The 17,400-nt window shown below is 41.1% G+C and overlaps 1 protein-coding gene across 8 annotated transcripts in view; it reads left to right on the top strand.

Annotated features, from left to right (window-relative positions):
• The window catches only part of SGCZ (sarcoglycan zeta), a 1,110,583-nt gene that overhangs the window by 1,008,067 nt on the left and 85,116 nt on the right, over positions 1-17,400 (top strand). For all 8 annotated transcript variants that reach the window (XM_089669298.1, XM_089669301.1, XM_089669297.1 and 5 more), the window contains one exon: positions 12,182-12,269. In XM_089669298.1, the coding sequence (XP_089525424.1) occupies positions 12,182-12,269 (88 nt within the window). The remainder of the gene's footprint in view (positions 1-12,181; positions 12,270-17,400) is intronic.

The raw sequence follows: 17,400 nt of genomic DNA, 5'->3' as shown, positions 1-17,400 counted from the left end.
TCCTCAATGACATGAGCAAGTCTTTAAGTGTAGTATCCAGCAGACTGCTTGGATATGGGGAATGAATCAATGGAGTCAGGCAGCTCTCTAGTATCTTTCCCAAATTGATGTATTGGGCTCACCTCATTTCTGTATGTTGAGTCATCCAGTTTGAATTGTGCCTTTTCGCTGCCAGACTGAGGGGTGGACATAGGAGATGGATGGGAATGCTTTGAGCTTCCAGCTGTAGGATAATCTGTTGTCCTATTGTGGTAGTGAGGAGAGTGGTAAGCCGGAGGGGAAGAGGAGCTAGTGCCATCTTGCCTTGCTCTCTGAGACTGTATGGTGAAAACAGCAGTCAATTTGTGCGAGCGTCTGTCCTCCTTCCACTTTCTGGTCATGCTCCAGAGGTTCCAGGGATGTGGACTTCACATATGGGGTGAGTGAGGGTGACCCTGAGAGGCTGCTGTGTGCCACTGATCCCCTGTGTTGTCAGAGCTCTATTAACATGTGACCATCTTGGATCATGGCTAGCTCTGCCCCTAGAACCTGTACAATATAAATTTAGATGGAAATGCTTGTTTACTCCTATATTCCTCCCCTGGAATGGAAGTAAAGCAAAGCCTGTTTAAAAGGCCTCCCCACGCTCATGGGATTGTGGCAGCAAGAGCAGATTCAATGCTCCCATTTGATTTTCAGTCAGCTGGGAGGATTTTAAAATCAGTCAGTTGATCTTCTGACCAGTTGACCTTTAGGAATTCTCTAAAAGGTCACCTGACATTTGGGAAGCTTCTGGAAGGTCAGGTCATATGAACATTTAGAGGATAGATCATTTAAGGTCTCCAGAACCACCTGTCAGTGAGCTCCCCCTTCAGCCCCTGTCCTTCATCGCAGCCAAAATGTATTATGTGGTATGGTCACCATAGGGTGACAGTTAAGAAAATTGCTGTTTATGCTAAATTGCAACCTGAGTTGTTGTGACTGAGTTTTTTACTGGTTATATTTGTTGCTCAAAAAGATTTTTGATTATTTAATGGTCAATTTCTAGTTAGATGTTTTAGTGATTGCATTAAATTACACAGGTCTGCGACTAAAAAGCTATTTGATTATTTTCATCTAATTTCCATGTATTTTGGTGTGCTGAAAACAAATAAAATATTGAAAAAAACTCCTACACATCATGATTTGCCACAAAATGCAAAAAATTGTCTTCAAATTTTTTTTAATTTTTGGTATTTTTTTTATATTATGGGTTTTTAACCAAATTTAAAGTCCAAATTACTATTAATTAATTCATATAAGTTCATTTAAGATATAAAATGCCAAAAAAACCTTAAAGGGGTTGTCCGAGTTATGTAAAAAAAAATATAGTACTGTAAATCTGATGGTCAGCAATATACATAAGCTAAGCAAGTTTTAGGGAAAAAAAATTCTATTTCCTCATTTCCCTAGTTCTCTTCTGGCCCTTTGTTGTTATTTGCAGGTAAACAATCTCTGCCCCTCCCCCCCTGCAAAGGGGGTGAATACAAGTGCTGCTCTGAGTGACATGTCTGACTACTGGGATATCCAGCAGCATGCTGTATGTGTAAGCATCAGCCCTGATTTCTGTGCTTCTAATGGTAGAAGGGGTTACTTTTTCCTGAAGAATCCAGTAGGAGGGAGACACAGGGCAGATAGCAGCAGCTTAGGTCAGTGCAGGGGGGCGTGGCCAGCACTGTGACATCTCGTGTACATACACAGAGCTGCTCTCTCCTGCAGCCCACACTTGTGCACGAATCATCATCAGGTTCTTGGTTCTAGGCTGTTCACACTTCGCAGTTCGTGGTTAGCTCGTCATTCTTCAACCGTTATGTTATGGCTCCGCGAAAGTGTATTAATTCGCCAGACAGTTTCTGTTTCATCTGTGTTAAATATACAGTGTTGAAGCAACAGCAGAATATTACAGACTTTGTGAAAAAGTATACTTTGCATACTTTGGGCTAAAAATTGGAGATCAAGATAAAGTTTGGGCGCCTCATAAAGTGTGCAAACAGTGTGTTGAGGACCTCCGAAACTGGTTCAAGGGTAAGAAAATTTTTTTCCGCTATGGGATTCCTATGGTATGGTGAGAGCAAAAGAACCATACTGACAACTGTTACTTTTGTTCATGCGATGTGAAAGGGTTTAATTCCAAATGGAAGCATTCAATTTCATACCCCAATCTTTGCTCAGAAATTTGTCTCATCCCCCATGGCACAGATATACCAGTACCCAAGCCCCCTGCTACCTTGGAAGAGATACCTAGCTCTGATGAAAGTGAAGTCATACCTGAACCAGATGACAAATCAAGTTCTGACTTTGAAGATGATACAAGACCAAAATTGTTTTCTCAGGAGGAGATGAATGATTTGGTAAGAGACTTGAATCTTCCCAAAAATGCCACTGAGTTACTCGGATCAAGGCTGAAAAGCAGGAATTTATTGTTACCAGGAGTGTCATCTTCATGGTTTAGCCATCGTGAAAAGGAGTTCCTTACTTCGCCCAGGAAGACAAGTTGGTTTATTGCATCGAAGTCGAAGGTCTGATGGGTCAATGTAAAATCCAATATGATTCAGAGCAATGGCGTCTTTTTATAGATTCTTCAAAAAGAAGTCTCAAAGCAGTTTTACTCCACAACGGTGGTTTTTACGCTTCCATACCTGTAGGTCATTCCGTACACTTGTAGGAAACCTACGAGAACTTGGAATTGGTTCTAAATGAACTTAAATATGAAGACCATGGATGGCAAGTGTGTGGGGACTTGAAGGTCTTGTGCATGCTGCTCAGACAACAAGCTGGGTATACCAAATACCCTTGTTTTCTGTGTCTATGGGACAGTCGAGACTGACAAAATCACTGGACCAAGAAGAGTTGGCAGCCGAGGGTGCTAACAGTCGGTGAAAAAAATGTCCTCCGAGAACCTTTGGTACCTTCCCATAAAGTTCTTCTACCACCTCTCCACATAAAATTGGGATTGATGAAGCAATTCGTAAAATCACTTCCAAGAGATGGAGAATGCTTCGAATACTTGGTCACCAAGTTTCAAGGCCTGTTGGAGGCAAAATTGAAGGAAGGTGTGTTTGTCGGACCAGACATTAGAAGGCTTATAGTTGATCAAGAGTTTGTCAATACCATGACAGATCCTCAAAAAGAAGGGTGAATTGCATTTAAAGAAGTCGTACAGAAATTTTTAGGCAATAACAAATATCCTCAATACAAAAAGATCATCGGACCAATGCTGAAAGCATTTCAAGCTTTAGCTTGCCTGATGAGTTTGAAAGTGCATTTCCTCCAGTCCCACCTTGACTACTTTCCTGAAAATTTGGGAGCTGTGAGTGAGGAACAAGGTGAACAATCCCACCAAGACATTAAAGAGATGGAAAGGAGATACCAGGGAAAATGGAGCATTACAATGATTGCAGACTACTGTTGGATGCTTCAGAGAGACATTCCAGATGCTACTCGCAAGTGTAAATGCACCGAGAGGAGTCTCACAGGGAAGAAGAATCTAGTTTAGTGTGTGTAGGTAAGCTCATTTCAGTTCAAAAAAGGATTTGCATGAAAAAATTGTAATAAAACTTTAATTTTATAAGTCTATTTCCATTTATTTTGAGGTATTGCCTTATTTAACATAGTTACCTAAATTGTCAGGAAACGTGATGTCCTATGACAAAATGGAGGTCATTTTTGGATTCAGCACACCAAAAAACATAAAGATTATGTGGAATAACCAAAACAGCTCTTGAAAAAAATATTTTTGCAGACCTGTGTTATTTTATAACTAATAAGGCTGTGGCCATTTAATCTTCAGTTAGTGTTATGTGTCGATGTTTATTCTGGCCTCTTGCTGCCTACAATTCCATTTCTGCTGCACATAAAATGCCTCCCCCACAAACCTGATGGTAATTTAAAGAGCTGTAGTTAACCCAGACTAGAAATTTTCAGAGATAGGAAGATATAGTTAAACTATGGGACCCATACTTTAAGGGATTTATCTTGCAAATCATTGAGAATATCAGGCAGTTTGTCATTCACTAGCCTTGTATTCCTACATTCCTTAATGTCTTCCAACTTAACATCAGGTTTCTTCCAGGATATGTTTCTTGCCTGTTTAGCAGCCAGTGACAACAAATGGACAATTTTTGCTGAAAAGAGACTCATGATTTGTATAGTGGAGAAGGGCCAACCCTGGGACATGTGGGACTACTATATGAAATAAGTAGTAATTTAAGTTCAGAGTCATTTCAGTTTTGGTTAGGACCATGAAGCGTGCAATAACTTACCACGTTGACTGTTTTACATCTATTGCTGTAATTCAAGATAGCATAAGCTCTTCACACAGGTACTCAATGCCATAAAAGACAACCTTGTAAGCAGATTGCAAAATTAAAGAAACATTTCACTATCCTAGATAAGATTTTGCCCCAATCCTCCAGTTCTAGTTAGTCACTGATGTTCTGCTTCAATCTCTGGACATAGTAAAGAGGGCTTTGGACACCCAGGTATTCAGGGTAGAGTACAGAAGAGATATTGGTAAAGTACAGACAGAATCTGGGAAAACTGCTGAAACAATGGTTAGACCACCAGATGAAGAAGTGAAGTCTATGCAGTTTTGTAATCTCTCTAAACTTGGAGATGCCCTAGCAGCTTCTATGAGTACAGAGTGTTGAGCAGGATCCCTGGATCTTTTAAGAGGCCAAATAAAGGGTTAGATTTGTTTCTGGAGTAAGTGTAAATAAAATGACAGAACTCTGACTTGTAAAGTGTTTAAGTAATATAGTGATTCAGGAAGAGGAGTGATCTTTACAGCAAGTATGTGGCCTATCCATGAATGAAACAAAAATTTCCATCATTGTACAATAGTCAAAGATCTCAACAAGGAATAATAGTTGTGAAAAAAAGTGAAGTATAACATAGGGTAATTTTTATATCTAGGTACTCCAATACCAAGGATATTCAGTGATAAAGGGAAATGGGACTGGATTTAAGAAACTTTCTCATGAGACTTTGTGATGTTCAAGGTCAAAGATTTATTTTGATGAACTGTAAGACCCGAAAGTAAAGCAAACTGGTAATTATCAAGATATAAAAGAAGCTGTGGATTTTCCTTTGGTGCAGGAAGTAAATAAGATTAATAGCTTTTTGTAAATTGTCCCCAGCCTGATGTCCAGGAACAAACCCCACTTGATATCTATGAATGAGAGGCTAGAAATATTTGTTGATCCAGGATCTAAGGACTTCACCTATCCACTTTAAGTCCACATTCAATAAGGAAATGGAACAAAACTCTTTGGAGTCATTAGCTGTATCCTTAGGAATCATGGTTATGTGTGCCTACAAAACTACTGTTTTCAGGATATTGAAAAGATGGATCAAATGTGGCTCCAGCAGTGAAGAGTATTTCTTATAGTAAAGCCTGTGAGATTTCATTGTTTTCGAAGATTTAACAGTTATGGACAGTTCAGCTTCTAAAACATCTTTATTGATTGCCTTGTGAGTGCTACCGGGTAGGGAGGGAGCCTCATCTGTTGGAAGCATTGGTTTGCTTTTTTGTTAGAAATAGGAGAACGTCTGCTGTACAGGTAAAAGAGGAAGTCAACAATAATATAGACAACTGTGAAAGGATTCCTGGGGTGAAAAGGTACCTTCCGGTAGTGTTAATTCTCTTGGTCAGCATGTGACTGGGTTTGTGTGAGAAAGGATAACCTTCATGCCTAAACCATTGTAAAGCCTTCTCAGCACATTTAATAAGCAAAATATCCAATCCCATAACATATGTATTCATGTGTTAAGATGCATAGGTTGGAATTCACATACCTCTTCTGCATATGCTAATTAATGCTTCCATTTATGCGTCATCTTTTCATGATGATCCTTTCTATATGAAGTAATTTTAAGCAGGTGTCCCCGAATAGTAGCCTTTTGTGCATGACTGGGGAAGACACTGTGCCAAATTTATCATATAAAAAATATCTAAAATGGGGCTTGATCTGACCAGGTGGTAGTCCAAATATATATCCAGGCAACCAAGGTCAGTTATTGTAGTGGCTTGAGGATTCGAGTAGAAAATAAAAATTCTTGCTATGAAAATGCATCTCTTGCCAAGCATCCGCAAGGCAAAATATCTGAAGGAAAGTATACATTTGAGATTTTTATCAGGCATCATGAGCTGGTGCAGCTACAAGGGGGCATTGGCGATTATGGGCTGCATTTAATTTTTGCAATGTTAATTTCCCCAAACAAAAGAAAAGTCCTTTCCTGTGTTGATAAATGACCTTAAAAATGTGGAAAAGGCATTTAGTCTGGGCTAAGTATCTCCTGGTGGGGTCTTTTGTTTCCAGTGAGCAAAGTAGGACTGTGTTTGAAAGCTATAAAGACTTCCCTGACATTTTCTTTGAAGAGGTGCATAGAAGGAGTGGAAAATCTGGTTTCTTGTAAGTAGACAATATCTGCTTTAAAAGTTTTAAAGTAATAAAAGGCTTTGGTTCTCTTTGTGGGGAAATTAGATCCCTGAATATTTTGATAGCAAATCATGAAGTGCTGCACGATCATAACAGTTTAGGGCAAAAGAACTGTGGTAAGGTATAAAGAAACTAGTGCAACTGTGAGCATCCAAAAACAGGTGCAATCTTGAGGCATTGATAGGAGAAGAAATAAAGGGAAGGTAGTAAACAACTAGTTACAACTAAAATTACACCAGCATGCACATCAAGAGCAGGTGGGGTTGGATATAATCAAGGGGGTCGCCACCAGTTAGGCATATATTTGCTGATGGGTCATAAATTATTTAAAGAGAAATGAAGAAAAAGGAAAGGCAGGAGAATGGAATTATAAAACAGAAGAAAAAAAAGAAAAAAATGGAGGGAGAAAAGAAGAAGTGGTAGGGTATAGGGGGAATACCTAGGGACACCCTACACTTGGAAATATATTAGGACCCCGAGGAAGCAACATCCAAACAAAAACAAGAAAACATATATGAGTGAGACACCAGCTATGAGTGTGATAACAGAATCCTAGACAGACCAAGACCAACTCTTAAAAGTGGACCCTGACCAGCACCTATCCGCATGTCAGGTCAGATTATTAAGAAGCTAAAAGAACAAAACAAGTATGCCAAGTGAAATAAAATGGGCCTGAAATGCCAGGTGGATGATGCAAACTGAGGTTCTGTGGTTCAAGCAGAGACCCAGAAGGGGCCTCCTATAGCAAGCCACACAGGCAATATAGACCAAAACCAAAAAGGTTACTGCCCCCAAACCAAGGTGTCTGGAGGATCCAACATAGAGGGGGATAACTGAGAAAGGATTTTTGCATGTTGGCTAACTATCCCCACCATGTAGTACATATATGACAAGGGGAGAATTAATATAAGACAGTCTTCAGACAACATCTACTGACAGTGTGGCAGAAAACTAATACAGCTTATGCTCATTCTCATGCAGCTACTGCACATTTCTGTGTAGCTAATGCTCATTGATGTGCAACTAATGCTCATGCACATGTACCACCACAAAGACGAGCTTGGGCTAATATCCAGCATGTACTGACATTTAGGTGCATTTCTGTGTGCCAACGCGTATGTCCTCATGCATTGGTGCCAAGCTGTCTCTTTAAAGGAGATCCTGATGTGTGTTAATCGCTGGATGTTCTTCAGCTTCCCATGATCTGTGTTCGTGCATGTACTAACTGATCTTCTATTGCTGACTTGGCATGCTCATGATCTTGCTATGTGGATTCTGGATCTTAACCACGGCTTGCCTCTGATTATTCTCTTTCTGACCTCCTGGTGATAACCTCGGCTTGCCTCTGACTATACTCTGCCAGATCTTCTACTGATGACCTCAGCTTGCCTCTGACTATTCTTTGCCTGATCTCCTGGTGCTGACCTCGGCTTGCCTTTGACTATTCTCTGCCTGATCTCCTGCTGCTGACCTCAGCAAGCTACTGGACCTTGCTCTGCCTGATTCCCTGGTACCAACACCAGCCTGCCTCCTGACCTGACCACACTGCTGTCTCACTCGACATTCTTGATTGTGGCAGTCACCTACTATCAAGCTACCAGCACCTGTGCTTCTATGAGCCTTGTACCTCATGTTATGTCATAACATGCATGGGTCCTCAGACCAGAGCCAAGAGGGAAGCCCCCTTGTCAACTCGGCCTCTAACCTAGGCACGTGACACAGTGTTACCAAGCCTATGTTCCATCTGGGTTCACAAATGAAACAGAAAGTCACTCAGAGACAGATGTAAGGGTGATGTCAAGTTCTCATGTAAGATGTAACAAGCAATTAGCTTATCACATGTGCATTAGAGTTCACAAGCAGGAATGTTAATATAATGTACTAACATGAGTGCTCGTTCTCAGATCTATGTGAAAAGTGCAAAAATGATTGGTTGCTAAGGAAATGTATAGTGGGACAAATGTTTCAAGCCCCTGAACGAATGCTGGGAGGACCATCCTATATTTCAATAAGGGATAAAATCCAATCCCTGAGATCATGAGGAAAGCACTCCAACCTGTGCCACTTACAGGAAGGAACAATCTTACCCATCTACAGCATAGACTTGAGTTCAAGCATGGAGATTTAAACATCGGTGCTATGGGTGGGAGTGATTTCTTTCTACTGGGCACTCTAACCCATAGAGGTTTCAGGTGGCTTGATGGCAATCTTGATGTTTAAGGTCTTGCCTGGCTGTAGTTGGTGACAGAACTGGGAAGTAGATGCAAGTCTTCCACTTGATCCTTAGCAGCTTCTGGAGTGCTGATGGTCTGACCCTGATAAAATAAGATCAGCTTGCAAGGAAGTACCAATTTTTATTTAAATTTGATGAGAAAGTAGAAAGGTATTGTAAGGCTTCATCTGCTTGTGTTTTTGTATATTAAAAAATGCCAGATCAGCAAAAAGCTGATACTATGACTTTGAAAGGTGAGAGTTGCCGTGGGGCACCTGCATAATGGTCTTTGCACAGTAAAAGGTAAACTTGATGATAATGTCACAGGGTGGACCATTTGTCTTCTTGAGTCCCAATGTACAGTGCATGTGATTGAACTCCAAGCATTCATTGGGAATGGAGGGGACATCTGAAACAAAGTCGTTACTATGGATTCAAATTTTTAATGGTTTCAGAAAGCCACAAAATATCAGATTACCCTTGCATGGCCCATTTTCAAAATCTTCAAGCCACAGTTGAGCATTTAATGAACTTTTTGATAGTGTCCAATTTATTCTTCAAGACATTTGTCCAATTTCCTAGTTCACAGATTACCCGCATCAGTTGAAAAGTGAGTGAGATTGCTGTTTCTAGCTGTCTCTCCAGCATCTTGAATTGGCTAATAGCTCTGCATCTGAAGTGACTGTGACACCAAAGAAGAGTTAGCAGTGCTCTGCATCACAGGATAGCTCTGGATATTCTCTGGAGAACAGAGGAAAAAACACTACATGCTAGACAAAGGCTGTATGTACTTTATTTGGTTAGGAGGCTACATCTAGGACTAGTCCCACGTTTCTGACACTAGACCCACATGCCTCTGGAGTTTTCTGCCCCATACTTAGACCGTGGAGGTCTGGAGTTTCAGGAGTGAGATTGGAAAGGGAATAAGGCTCTCCAAATAGCTATAGTAATTGCTCATACACCCTGGAGTTGAGAAATGAGATCAATGTGTGTCCATCTCTCTGTACCACTGACAAGTATTTCTTCCTCTCCTGAAAGTTCTAAGAAAAATTGCAAAAGCTTCTGCAAAAAGCATGGAACACTTTGGGAAATATTCCCAGAATTTGTAAATGAACAAACACCAATTCACTAACAACAGGTAATTGTGAGAAGGTGTTTAAAACAATCCAGTAGTAAATAGAACAGTCTTTGGCTGCAGGGAACATAGAAACTTGCACATTTACATTGACAGGGTACCAGTGTCTGGATCATTGCAATTATACTCAATAAATTGTATTTTTTGCTGCAGATCCTCAAATGTGGTACACCTAATATGTGAAAAATGCTTACAGAAATATCAAGAAAGTACCGTATTTTTCGCTCCATAAGACGCACTTTTTTCCCCCAAAAAAAGGGGGGAAAATGTCAGTGCGTCTTATGGAGCGAATATAAAGCGGCCGGTCTGGTATTTTTACGGCCACCATGTCAGAATACCGGGCCGGCCACTCAGCTGTTGTCTCCTGCAGGGCCTTACCTGTTCCTCGCTCCAGCGCTGCACAGTTTTCCCGTGCTGGCTTCTATGACAGCCGGGTGCCCACTGCGCATGTGCTGCGCTTTGTGAATGATCCGGTGTCTTCTGGGACACATGAAAGGTCCCAGAAGGCGCCGGGCCATTCACAAAGCGCAGCGCTTCTTGCACATGCACAGTGGGCACCCGGCTGTCACAGAAGCCGGCCCGGGAAGAAGAGGGAAGGACAACTCCGCGGAAGTGGGAGCGGGTACCTGTCAAATTCAGGTACCTGCTCCCCCTCCCTCCCTAAAGGTCAGCAGTCTCTGGTCATTCCCTTCACTGTCTGCAGTCTCTGGTCATTCCCTTCACTGTTTGCAGTCTCTGGTCATTCCCTGCACTGTCCGCAGTCTCTGGTCATTCCCTGCGCTGTGTCCGCAGTCTCTGGTCATTCCCTGCGCTGTGTCCGCAGTCTCTGGTCATTCCCTGCGCTGTGTCCGCAGTCTCTAGTCATTCCCTGCGCTGTGTCCGCAGTCTCTGGTCATCTCCTGCGCTGTGTCCGCCGTCTCTGGTCATCTCCTGCGCTGTGTCCGCAGTCTCTGGTCATCTCCTGCGCTGTGTCCGCAGTCTCTGGTCATCCCCTGCGCTGTGTCCGCAGTCTCTGGTCATCTCCTGCGCTGTGTCCGCAGTCTCTGGTCATCTCCTGTGCTGTGTCCGCAGTCTCTGGTCATCTCCTGCACTGTGTCCGCAGTCTCTGGTCATCTCCTGTACTGTGTCTGCAGTCTCTGGTCATCTCCTGTACTGTGTCCGCAGTCTCTGGTCATCCCCTGTACTGTGTCCGCAGTCTCTGGTCATCTCCTGTACTGTGTCCGCAGTCTCTGGTCATCCCCTGTACTGTGTCTGCAGTCCATTGGTTCAGAATATTTTTTTTTCTTGTTTTTCACCTCTAAAACCTAGGTGCGTCTTATGGTCAGGTGCGTCTTATGGAGCGAAAAATACGCAAGATGGTACAAACCTCCCAGCATACTCCATTGAATATTTCCACAGGTATTCAACCATTGTCAGAGATGCTTGTAAACAGAAGGCACCCTCTTACATATTTTCTGTGAGAATTCTGGGATGCAGTAGAGATTATGATTAAGACACTTACAGGTGTGTCTCTGGAAAGAACACTGGAGGCTTATTTGCTGCATGTTAAAGCAATACAAGCGATTGTTATTTAAACAACTCCTTAATGCTGTAAAGGCCCCTATACCTGCATTGTGGAAACAAAGTTTGCCCCCCACTGTCAGGCAGCAGCAGGCTAGAAATACAAAAATGTAAACGGATGGAACAACCTACCATGGTATTACGATAGCAAGATAGGAAGTACTGGCACACATAGAGACCCTAGTTCTTTTAAAGAGACCAATCTACTCTTGCTACTTCACCAGCAGCCAAACCCTGAACTTGAGTCATCAGAAACATTTATGGTATTGGTCCTTTGAGGGCTATGAATCAACGGGAGTATCTGTGCAACCCCTCCCTTTTTTCTTTTTCCCCTACTTGGTTAACCTTCCTTCCACTTTTTCTCTTCTTCTTTTTATAAGTACTTTTCTATGCTTTTGACATTTCCTTATCTATCCTTTTATGGTTTCTGTTTACCTTGTAAAACTGATAAAAAGTATTACTAAAGAGGAAAGACAATGGTCCTCAGGTCACATGGCATGTATCCTGTAATGATATTAGACAGTAATGTTGTAGTTACTAACTCTACCTGGTTCATGCAAATATTTTAGACTGTACTTTGCTCCTAAATTATCCTTTTTAAAAGACATTCTTACAGGACTTCAAATAATGGCCATATCACCACATCAACCCAATCACTATTCCCTTATTCCATTCCCTTCCCACCGACCACCCTCCTGTGCATGGTAATTTGCTTTTCTGTCCTTTCTTTAGTACTTTACACTCAGTATGCATTAGACTAAATGCAAATGTTTTCTTTATTCTATATTGAAATCTTATCTTTATTCTCTTTTGCAGGACAGTCCACTGGTATTACAGTCTGATAGAAATGTAACAGTTAATGCAAGGAACCAGAATGGGCATCTGACAGGTCAGATGGTAGTAGGTGAGTTTTATGTGAATTTATTTTTCAACACATTTTGTGTTATAATGAAGATGAGGACAGCGTCCTGGCACTGGACCTGCATTTGGGCATGTAGAGCAGGCACTGAACTCCAGCTTACAGACGATGCACAGATGGTTTTCTCTGTACTAGTATGTTGTTAATGTTTCTGCAGCAGATCAGAAAATTATAAAATACTAGAAGTAGATGTGACTTGAAACATGAAAATTTCTTGATCTTCAGGCATGTATCCAGTTCAGTGCATTGTCTATGAAGGTTAGTTTTTGGAGTGCTCATATTTCTCAGTTATACAGTCTGAATGACAATTAATGTAATAAACCTATGGCAGCTTTTAAAACACTCTTCATATTTTGGCTAGTCACTGTTAACTCTGAAGGCTTATTAAATCATTCCAGTGCAATGATGTTTCTAAATGCCAGGTAGAGAAAAATCAAATCAGATGGTATGCTTGAAAATTACTTTTAGAGATGTTTTTGCAAACATTTTTTTTCAACATACAAAGTACAAGTAAATAGATGAGTAACTGCATTATTACTATTGAAGGTTTAGCACAGAATACAACAGTTGACATGCTTCCAGCATTAGTAAATTTGTAAACATTTGTTATACAGTATGTAACTGAATTATCAGAAAGTTAACTTTTCAATGTAACATCATGAAACCCAAAGAAATCTGTTTCATATCTCTTTTTTCTGTTTTGTTTTTTTAATGTGGGATACTGTGTCCACTTAGAAGCCCACAGATTTTTTCAATTGTCCTAGCTTGCGACATACTTCCTTTTAAATGGACATAACACTTGCTGGGAGCTGGGGGCTGGTGGGTCATTTTGGGAAATGCATCATTAATGCTGCTGCGACACCGAAAATATTGTGGCACATGGGTTGTTAATCTATGTCCTACAGTTTCAAGGAATCAAAACATTTTTTAACAGTTTATTTTTATACTCACAAAATTGTACAGAGGTTACAGAAAAGTAAAGTTTTTTTGTCTATACTTTTGACCCTGATTTACTAAAAAAGTATGGCATGTTCATTTTCAAAGTGAATTTTCACTTATGGTGATGAATGAAATAAAACAATATGGAAATTGCACTTCATGATTCCCAATTATGTGTGAAGGTATAGTAAGTATTTCAATTAATAAAAATAAATAAATTTGTTTTGCTAAAATATATATTTTGTTAGCATTTAAATACATTTTTGAAATGTTTTTCCTGATTCATTTTCATTGGAATCAATAGAAACACACACAAATGCATTATAATGCACATTAGCCAACACAAACTTGCAATAATGCAAGTCGATGTGTATCATGATGAATAATGACGTGTCAATATGCGCAACAAAGTGTGTTGACAAGTGTTTTACTGTGTTTCAATTATTTTAATGGAAAACACAAAGGAGTTAGGGTCTGTTTACAGGCAAATACATATTTGTTCATCTTGTACTGTAGTTTTTCGTGGGATCCCTTTTCTTGATTAGGTGGAATACTGTAGGTAGGGATTATAAAATTAAATGTTCCTCTATTCTTTCTTTCTTTTCTTAAGATGCAAAAGACTGGTGTGACCCAGCACTTTCTCGGAGGGGGGAATTATTTTATATATCATGTGGAGTTGGACCAGCAGGAACAATATGTTTTCCTATATGGTACTTTTTTGGGGGGCTCCTACTGTTAATATTGTCCTTTTTTGCCCCCCCCCTTATATGTACGTTGTGAAGGATGGGATGGTCTTCATGTCCTTCTAGCTTGGAGTTAAAGTATTTTGTTTGGGAGATTTTAATATGGTGTTAAAGCATGGTCCCGCATTTCAGGAGTCAAGTTCCCTTCCTCAGAGCTGAACCAACCAAGTGTCCTGTCTGCCCTTAAATGGCCAAAGGTCACCAACAGTCCTCCCCTCTGTCACTGGGCCATTTGGCAGGGTCAGGACCTATCTGCCCCTTATATCCTACAGAACAACAAAGGGTATATATATTACAAAAAAAGGAACAACTCATCAAAATAGCAAAAGTGTACTGCTATGTCTTGACAAAAATGGTTTGTTCTTCATTTTTGTCAAGACATAGGGGCGGACTGACCATTCGGGTACTCGGGCACTGCCCGAGGGTCGGGGTCAGTAGGGGGCCCCGTGAGATGCCCCTGGTACCTTTCATTGGCTTTATTAGGTGTGGTTTGAGTGTGGGTGAGGACACGGGCCCCATGATCCCCTATTGCCCGGAAGCCCCATGAGTTGTCAGTCCGCCCCTGAGTACACCTTTGCTATCTAGATGAGTTGTTTCATATATATATATGTATATATATATATATATATATATATATATATATATATATATATTGTGAGGGATTAGCCCAGTAGTGGGTTGTGCTTGACCCCCTGGATGGGTCAGAACACCATGAAAGAGGCTCAGCATGACAGCAGGATCTTGGTGAAAAGTTGTGCTTTATTTACAAGTCTGGCGAACACACGGTGCATATAGTCAAAACAGCAAAAAAAAATACAGACAGAAAATAAAGCCTTGCCACACTGGGCGTCTAACTACAAACACAGGTTACCTATCTAGCTGTCTGAATACAGCCTATCGCTGCTCAGACACAGGGTGTTCACACAGTCTAAGATCACACAGATTATCTCTCACCACAGGATGGTTTGGTTGCTCCCAAGTCTGTCCTGCACAGCAAACTGGTTCCAGGTTAGAGCATCTTCCCTAAGCAGCCTGGGAGTTTTATAGAGCCCAGAGCCCTTAACTCACTACACCTGAGCTCATTAAATCATCAGTGAGCCAGAAAGGCTCACTACACAGCACCAAAGAAGAAACAGTCAGTATAAAGCATGAACCTGTGACAAACATACCTCCCATCCTGGACACATCCTTTAGTTCTTCCTGACTTCCTGTCACAATATATATATATATATGGGCAGCACAGTGGCTAGATGGTTAGCACTTCCGCCTTGCAGTACTAGGGTCATTGGTTCGAATCCCAGCTACAGCATCACCTGCCTGGAGTTTGCATGTTCTCCCTGTGCCTGCGTGGGGTTCCTCCGGGTACTCCGGTTTCCTCCCACACTCTAAAGATATGCTGGTAGGTTAATTGGATCCTGTCTAAATTGTCCCTAGTATGTGTATGAATGTAAGTTAGGGACTTTACGTTGTACACCCCTTGAGGGTTAGGGACTGATGTGAATGTACAATATATATGTAAAGTTCTGTGTAAATTGATGGCGCTATATAAGTACCTGTAATAAATAAATAAATATATATATATATCCTCTGTTGTTTTGCAAGATATAAGGGGCAGATAAGTCCTGACCCTGCCCACTGGCCCATTGATAGAGGGGAGGACTGTTGGTGACCCTTGGACATTTAAGGGCAGACAGGACACTTAGTTGGTTCAGCTCTGAGGAAGGGGGCTTGACTCCCGAAATGTGTTAGCTTTCCGATCAGACGGTTCCAAGATGGAACACATTGTCCAAGGCTAAAACATTTATCTTTTATACCTGCTATTTTTAAAGGTTTGTAAGTATGCATTTGTCTTTATGGTTTAAATACATTTTATGGAGGTAATGCAGAAGGAGTTTGCACCCTCTTGTGTGTGCTTTTACAGTTCATGGTAATTGCTCTCTGTTCTCCTTGCAGCTCCCTGATTATAGACCTATGATTATAGGTGCTTCAAGTTTTTGTCTCTCTCCTTTTACCAGCAGCTTTACCCCTCTAAGTCCAACCACACAACTTAAGAAATCTCCGAACATCTACAATTTGTTTCTTTGCCACAATGGGCCCCCAAATAAATTGCTATGCTGGAGGTGCCTTTTATTCTTATGGAGATCCAGACAGCAATGTCCAGTTTTGCCCAGGACAAGGCCCCCACACTGATGGCTTACACATTTAGTTATACCACCTACACAGAGACATTTACCCCTCACCTCTTGGTTTTAAATGAAAAAATATAATATACATTCCCCATCTATGTCTAAGGCACTTATCATTATTATACATAAGTCAAATAAATACCCTCTTGAACTGATATCCTAAAAACCTATATATCTTTAATACAAAATGATGTTAACAGTTTAGTGAAAATCCTTTTTTCCTCAGGCTTAATCAAGTTATCCAAACATTATATACCTGGATCAAACTGTCTTAATATCCAGTAAAGCAAGTAACTTACCATGCAATGTTTGTTCATGAATTCACAAGCCTCCCATAACCAGGTGGTCACTAGGATTGTGGAGTATGGATGTAGAAAAAGCATTCAATTCTGTGGAACATTACACAGCTTTGGGTCTGTTCCTAGATTTTTTTAAATGGCCACAACTTCTCTATGCCTTTTCCATGGCTGGAATTTGTGTCAGTGAGTGGACATCTGAGGTTTTTCCACTCATCAGGAGCACTAGACAGTATTTCTATCCCCTCCTGAATGCCATTGAAGTAGAACATCTGGCTGCTCAACTCAGGAAACATGCCAATATTAACCTCCCTGGCGGCATTCCCAAGTGTAGCTCTGGGTAAAGTTTCAGTACCACAAGCAGTAACCCCCCGAGCTACACTTGGGCTTACCATGCGGCGCTGCTCCGCGATCCCTCGATCACTTGCCTTGTCCTGCACTCCCGCGATGTCCCTCCTGCAGTGTCCCCGGCAATGTAATCCGGCGGATGCCGGCCTCTATCATCTGGGTTCTGTCCCCTGCGAGCCTCGGGACGTACGGGGGACGGAACGGCGGGAAATTTGAAAATGACAAAAAGTGACATTCACTAAAATCACTAAAATCACATAGTAAAACATTACTGTATCAAACCATTTCACATACATTTTGTCCCTAGTGCGTTGTCCTGTGCCCTGCCTGCATTTTTACTGTTCTTTGGAAACATCCATGGTGTCCAAAAAGTGTCCCTTTAGGTCAAAAGCAGTTTTAGACCAGCTAGAGAACAGCGATAGTAAATCAGAACCACTTGCAGAATTGAGTGATAATGATTCGTGGGGAAATTTGTCATCAGACACTGAAAACGATTTTGTGACTTTGCTCAGTAATGTGCGAACTTGGCGCTATATTTCAAATTTCAGTGTTTTTGGTTTGATTATATTATTGAATTAAATGTATTATTATATTATTATTTTTT

The sequence above is a fragment of the Staurois parvus genome, unplaced genomic scaffold (genome assembly GCF_062004578.1).
Source record: "Staurois parvus isolate SC_StPar_1 unplaced genomic scaffold, SC_StPar_1.0 ptg000071l, whole genome shotgun sequence".
In the NCBI taxonomy this organism is placed as follows: domain Eukaryota; kingdom Metazoa; phylum Chordata; class Amphibia; order Anura; family Ranidae; genus Staurois; species Staurois parvus.
The sequence above is the reverse complement of the archived record's forward strand: the minus strand, read 5'-3'. Positions and strand labels throughout refer to the sequence as shown.